This window comes from Salmo trutta, chromosome 11 (genome assembly GCF_901001165.1).
Source record: "Salmo trutta chromosome 11, fSalTru1.1, whole genome shotgun sequence".
NCBI lineage: Eukaryota > Metazoa > Chordata > Actinopteri > Salmoniformes > Salmonidae > Salmo > Salmo trutta.
In genome coordinates, this window is record NC_042967.1 from 19961811 (window position 1) to 19969176 (window position 7366).

Sequence of the window (7366 nt, forward strand, 5' to 3'; positions counted from 1 at the left end):
ATGTAGAGGATATGCTGACACAGGACAGTCTCCCAGGACGGTAGAGGTAGTGGAGGGAATAATACAGCACTGTGCCCCAGCCCTGTGATGTAGAGGAGGGGCTGATACAGGACAATGTACCAGCCCTATGGAGGTTGAGGAGAGGTTGCACAATCCCACAGATCACAATGGAGAAAGAAATGGATAATGATAAAACAGCACAACCGGATCTAGGACATTGTACAAAGACATAATTACTATCACAGAGAGGACGTTCACCATCATGGACACAAGAATCATCAACATGAACTTAAACACCCTCATCTTCATGTGATATGTCCTCTCCCTCTCTCTGTCTCCTTCTCTCATCCAGGACATTTCAGAGCCCTGATAACTGAGAGGCAGCAGAATGACATCACAAACATCAAGATGATGTAGTCAACCAAGAAGGTCTAGTTTTATGTTGATGTACAATTCAGATATACATCCCTTCAGGGTTGTGGACCATTCTTGATACACACAGGAAACTGTTGATCATGAAAAACCCAGCAGTGTTGCAGTTCTTGACACACTCAAACCCTACTGTTCGCACCTACTGCCAAAACCTGTTAAAAGGCACTTCAATCTTTTGTCTTGCCCATTCACTTTCTGAGTGGCACTTATACACAATCCATGTCTCAGTTGTCTCAAGGCAAAAACAAATATCCTGTCTTCTCCCTTTCGTCGACATTGATTGAAGTGGATTTAACAGGTGCCATCAATAAGAGATCATAACTTTCACCTGCATTCACCTGGTCAGTCTATCTAATGGAAAGAGCAGGTGTTCTTAATGTTTGTGAACTACATTATAATATGATTATTTATTTGGTATTATAATAATTGTATTATTTATTATTAATATACAGACATTTTTTATTTATCCTCTTTTAAAGAAGACAGACAGACAGGAAGTTCCTTAATAAGAATTTATTGATTCACAACAACTACAACAATATCTACAATGTGAATTTTAAACAATATCATTAACCATAATTTCAAGAGAAAACATATGTAAATGTTTGATGCCAGTCTGTTTCTGAATTAGCCAGTGGAATTTTCTTTCTCTCTGCCAATAAAAATATCACACTAAAGAGGAAAAAGAATGACACTATTTACAAACAAGTACATTATGGCCAGGATTCAATGCAATACCGTGTATATCACGGTTGACATTTAAAGGTAATTTCTAATTGAGCCGACTTGTAGCATTTACCTTGATTGTCATCTCCATGAACATGGTAAAATAGACTATGAAAGCTGCATTGTCTACAAGTGCGATCGGATTGAATCCTGGCCTGTAAATCACAATTTTATTGCTAAATATGGACAATTTGTGAAGTTTGTGAGCTGGTTCACGCTAGATATAAGTACAAAGAATACAGACCCAAAATTATCAAAACAAAATCTACAAAATCTAAACCAGCACTTTCTGGGATTACATTGGAAATACATTCAGACACCATGAATTGTAAAACAATAATATCCATGTGGGAAAAAAATCGTACATGAATTCCCAAATTAATAAGGAAAAACATAAATATAATGACATATCCTACATTTATATAGCACTAATTGGGTGAAGAGATTGTGACTTTTTGTCTTAGAGACCTCTGATACAGGGCAGCTTCCCAACCCTGTGGAGGTAGAGAAGGGGCTGCACAAACCCAGAGATCACACGGATGCAGTTACAAATGGCCATGCCTGAATAAAAGTCCATTTCAGGAATGTAACTTTGAGTCAGTGTCATCAATGCCAGTGGGACTTGAGACACCACAGCATACACCAGGATAATCAAAATGATCTTAAAGGCCTTCATCTTAATGCGGTTTGTCCCCTCCCTGTCCCCATCCCCCGGCCCTGGACGTTTCAGAGCCCAGAGAACTGAGATGCAGCAGAATGACATCAGCGAAAAATAGATAATTGTCTGGGCAAAGACAGCGTATACGAAAGGTGGTAAATTAAACTGAAACACACATATACAAGAGGACCCAAGAACCATCAGCCAGACAACACTACAACACCCCACCCTGTATCTCAGGGGTTTGTACTTCAGGAAGACCACAGGGTGGACCACCGCCAGGTAGCGCTCCACACAGATACAGCACTGGAACATGGGACGGCCAGTGAAAGTTAGCCCAAAGGAAAAATCTGCAACTTTTTGGAGAAAATCAGACTGGATGTAGAGTTCAGACATGCTGATGGTATTAAAGAGGCAGAAGAGGATCTCAGACACGGTCAGGTTGAAAGAGAAGAACTCTGAGGCCATCGTCCCTCCCTCTCCAGTCAGTATCAGCCACAGGATATAGACATTGGTGGGGAGACCCAGGATGATGTTGATTGACAATGAAGATGTATGAATGGGGATAGAATTTGCCAAATGGACAGCCTGTACACCCGGCTCCATAAGAGAGCTAGGAGAAGGGGTGGACGTGTCATTGACCTTAGTTAAGTACATCTCAACAACACAGGTAACTGTAATGTGTGAAAGTTCTTGAGATCTATAAGGGAAAAAACAAAGAAAGAGAGGTAGAGAGAGTCAGACAGACAGAGAGAGAGAGAGAGATAGGGAGGGAGAGGAGGATTGTTATACAAACATCAGGATCATATCAAAGTATTTATGTCTATATACTCTCAGTCATTACTGATCTAAATATTAATTTCTAATAGTTATTTAACCATTGCAATAGGGTGTTAGGTTTTACCCTGGTAAAGACAGTTTTTTTGACCTGGTTGACAAATAAATGTAAAACGCTGAGTACCGTCAATTACTAGTATCACAATGAAGCACACAAAAACCCTGATGAAGCTAAATTAACAAAGATAATTTCTTACATTCCTTTGTAGATAGTATATGCAGTAGAGATGATTACTTTGTAAACATGATGAAATATCAAAATGTGTCCACATATTTACATAAAATGCCAATAATCCAATTAAAATATATATTTTTCTACATCTTATGCTTTTGCTCACAAGCTACATATATCTATATAAATTAAGGTTTAAATTAAAACATTTAAAATGATATTTTTTTTACATTAAAAAGTAAGGTTTTAGCTAACCTGAAATTGATGCACCGTCCCTCTCCCCTGGGGTGTGGTGTGGTTGTGTCTGTCGCTGGTGCTGGAATAGTACTGTATATACAAATCTCTGCCTGACCTGCCCTGCTCTGCCACACCTGAGTGACACGTCAACCTAATGATTTAGACCAGACTGCTTCCAAAAAGGCACGCTAATCCCTATATAGCACACTACTTTTGATCAGAGCAAGAGGGCCCCTAGTCAAAAGTAGTGCACTACATAGGGTATAGGGTGCCATTTCAGACGTCAACCAGAGCACCAACAAGAGGAGTGTCCATTTGTAGGCAAATAAGATGCACTCTTGGTTTAAAGGAGGTATGTGACAACTTGGTCAGCCAAGACACTCTAAAAACCTACAAATAATAATAAACTAAAAAAGAAGAAACACATTTCACTCTAATTAACAAATGAACACTTAGAAAAATTATTTATAGACAAAGTGGAATCAAGGAAATATTGGAGGTAACAAACTAATGTGAAATTAAAATAATAATTGTTTTTCAATTGTGTTTACAGTAAAATATTAAAGTTGCAACTTTCAGTTTCTATCTGCTCTAGAAGGGTCCCTGATTAGAGATCAGACACAACTTCTCAATAGATATGGGTTCAAATACTATTTGAAATATTTTAAATGCTTTGAACTTTGCTTTAAACCAGGGCTGTTCTTTTCCAGTCTTCGAGGGCAGAAGCACTTATATTTTGTCTTTCTACCTGGTAGTTAATTGCACTCACCTGGTGCCCCAGGTCTGCATTAACCTCTTATTAGAAGGAGAGGATGAAAACTAGAAAAGTTTTATCCCTCCAGGACTGACATTGAACAGCCCTGATCTAGACTAACTGGGGTGGGAGTAGGGTAAAGTTGCTCCTAAACGCCGATCTTGGGTCAGTTTATCGTTTTCTCCAATAATGGTTATTTCAAATAGTATTTGACCCAGGTCTGCATCTCAGATTAATAACATTTGACTGATTTAAGTTCCTATCTATGAAAATAATGAAAAGTTTCAAATGAATGTGAGGCCTGGTGTCACCTCTTCCTCAGAGACCTCTGATACAGAGCAGTTTCCCAGCCCTGTGGAGGTAGAAGAGAGGCTGCACCAACCCACAGGCACAACTGAAGGACATGGTCACACTGTCGATGACACAATACACATAATCCTTTACGTTTCCAAACAGGAAGTACATGACAACGAACGGAAGCTGGTCGATCAGCATTGTCAGGAAAACCACAGAGATGACAAAGAAGGCTTTCCTCTTCACTGGGCACATCCCTCCGCTGAGTTCACTCTCCCCTCCACCACCTCCTCTTCTCTCCATCTCTCCCTGCCTCAGTAAGGGGCGCTTCAGGATGTGGAGAATGGAGAGGCTGCAGAAGAGATCGACTATGAGAGTCACCAAGAGGAAGATGTTGTATCCAGAAACAGGGAACTCTGGGAGGTACGCGTAAAAAGCACCGGTGAATGCCGCTACACCTCCCCAGACCGATGCCACCAACCCCACCCTGTACCTCAGGGGTTTGTACTTCAGGAAGACCACAGGGTGGACCACCGCCAGGTAGCGCTCTAAACAGATACAGCAGTGGAACAGGGGCCGGCTGCAGTAGATGATGGCATAAGGGAAGACGATGGTTTCCACATAGTGTTGAAGGCCGGCGACGATGAGATGGACGGTAGTTACGACCGGAACGCACAGGCAGAAGACAAGCTCGGCGGCTGCAATGTTGAAAATAAAGATCTCAGAGGCCAAGGCGTTGCCGGTAGCGATCAGCCACAGAACGTAGCCAAAGATAGGTAAGCCGAGAACAAAGTAGACCATGCTGATGGATACATTGACGTGAAGGTTACTGGCACATAAGTTCCAGAATCCAGAGGAATAGGAAGAGGCATTTCCACCTGTGGTGTTCATATCTTCAGAGGAAGGACTGGAGAGAATGAAAGATTACTTTAGTTTATTTCAGTATGCATGGCAGCTAAGTGCTGATATGTACTGAATACATTAGGAAATTCAGGAAAACAAATAAATCAGTACATTTCAGCAGTTAGCTAATAAAGAAATGAAGTCATGGATGGGATCATTGATCCGCGATGAGAGATAGCATGTGAGAATTCTACACCAGGATCTATTATTGTGAATTTATATCACTGATATGGTTTATTGATGGAAGAATATATCCCGTTTTCCTTCTCTGAATTATAAAGATATTTTAATTAGCGTAAAGTTAAACACTATATCTCTGTTTGAATAAAAATAAGTAAATCATAATATTTTTTATCAAATTGATTTTTAATGCAGTACACACCTGGATGGGTGAAATAGAGCTGGCTGCTTTGTCCTGGTCTCTCATGGAAATGTTCAGTAGAACAGAGAGTGATCCCTGATAGTCAAATCCAAACCTAGAGAGCACACCTGTGTGTGCGTACGTACGTGTGTGTGCATTTGCACGCGTGGTCTACACATCACCATAGTGATGAATTCCACCTCTGGTTGTACATGGGCTGTCAGCAGGTAGTATTAGACATGCAAATCTATGTGCAGCATGGAAAAGGGCTGGGATGCTTGTGGAACTTTCCATACAATCATATTGTTGTTATAACGTCACACTTTCCAAGACAAACTTTGTCTGCAAGCCTAATCAGTTTTGTAATATTATAGTTATAATATTGTATCGACCTTAACTCAACATCTAGTGACCTCGTAAATACATTCAGACTTCTTGGCATACCGTAACAGCTGAAGCAAGGTGTTGGGTTGACAGTCTTAAGGTCCTGGTTTCAATCCCTGGCTGGGACTACCACCTGACTTTGCTACACTATAGTAAAATAATATTTGATATTTTGGCTGATATCGTTCCTGATGTACCGCAGACTACGCCACCTTAGAGCAGGGGTGTCAAACTTGATTCCTGGAGGCACATTTGTGTGCTGTTTTTTTGTTATTTCCTTTACATTTTCATCAAATTAAGGCCTGAAGAACCAGGTGAGGAGAGTTCCTAATGAGTCAATTAACTTAATTGATTAATAAAGAATAAGGGACGAGCTTACTATGTTAATGAGAGTGGCAAGATGCAAAACACACAAACAATATTTAAAGGGTAACACACTATTTCAATTCAACTTGTGTCCATCATTTAAGTCCAATATTTACAACAATTAAGAGAGCTAGCAGTAACATGGTGAGAGACACCGTCATAGCCTAAAGAAACAATCTAAAACTCTAGTACCCGTAAATGTAAGGATCGACGCTGGAGACGAGAAGCAAGCACAGGAAGTGAACATTTAGTAACCACGGACAGGAACAGAACACGGACTGCGTCTGGACATGGGAAATGGAATTGACAATAATGCAGACACCGAGAAGAAAACTAAGGAACAGACAGATATAGGGAAGGCAATCAAAACGTGAAGGAGTCCAGGTGTGTCCAATGAGCACTGATGCACGTAATGATGATGACAGGTGTGCATAACGAAAGGCAGCCTGATGCCCTCGAGCGCCAGAATGGGAGAGCGGGAACAGGTGTGACCCCCCCCCCCAAAGGGTGCCACCTGGCGTCCCACCTGGGCGAGCCTGAGGGGCCGGCCCAGGCATGGGCACTGGACAAGCTGGCTGGGGCGTAGAAGGCCAACGAGACGGCAGAGGCATGAGAGCCTGGCGAGCCGGCTGAGGTGTGGGAGCCTGATGATCCAACTCAGGCGTGGGAGCCTGATGGGCTGGCAGAGGCATGGTGAGGGATGGGAGCCTGCCGACCCAACTATGGGCAAGGAAACCTCTCAAGCCAGCTAAGGCGTGAAAGCCCGATGATGGTTCCATTGGCGGCAGCACCCGGACCCGACGTCAACAACAAAACAAAAAACCAAATCCTCCCTGATGCTTTGTATAGTGGTGTCAGCATACTGTAAGGATCGACACTGGAGACGAGAAGCAGGTACTGTACAGGGAGTGAACATTTAATAACCACGGACAGGAACAAAATATGGACAGCGTCTGGACAGGGGAAACCGAAACAACAATAATGCTGACATGAGGATGAAACAGAGGAAACAGACAGACATAAGGAAGGCAATGAAAACGAGGAGTCCAGGTGAATCCAATGAGCGTGGTTGTGTATAATGATGGTGTCAGGTGTGCATAATGAAAGGCAGCCTGGTGCCCTCGAGAGGGAGAGCGGGAGCAGGCGTGACAGTAAAGAGCTGTTACCAGCAGCATTGGGAGGTGGTTCACAACCAAAGCTATTAGAATAATAAAAATTATCCTGAAGGCCCTCATCTTCATG

The 7366-nt window shown here is 42.0% G+C and overlaps 1 protein-coding gene across 1 annotated transcript; it reads right to left on the reverse strand.

Moving 5' to 3' along the window:
* Window positions 1-4134: 4134 nt before the first annotated feature.
* LOC115202016 (proteinase-activated receptor 2-like) lies at window positions 4135-6816 on the reverse strand. The gene is made up of 2 exons (XM_029765873.1): window positions 6651-6816; window positions 4135-5003 (listed from the first exon to the last, which is right to left on the reverse strand). The coding sequence occupies exons 1-2, from the start codon at window positions 6814-6816 to the stop codon at window positions 4135-4137; spliced, it is 1035 nt and encodes a 344-aa protein (XP_029621733.1).
* Window positions 6817-7366: the final 550 nt, after the last annotated feature.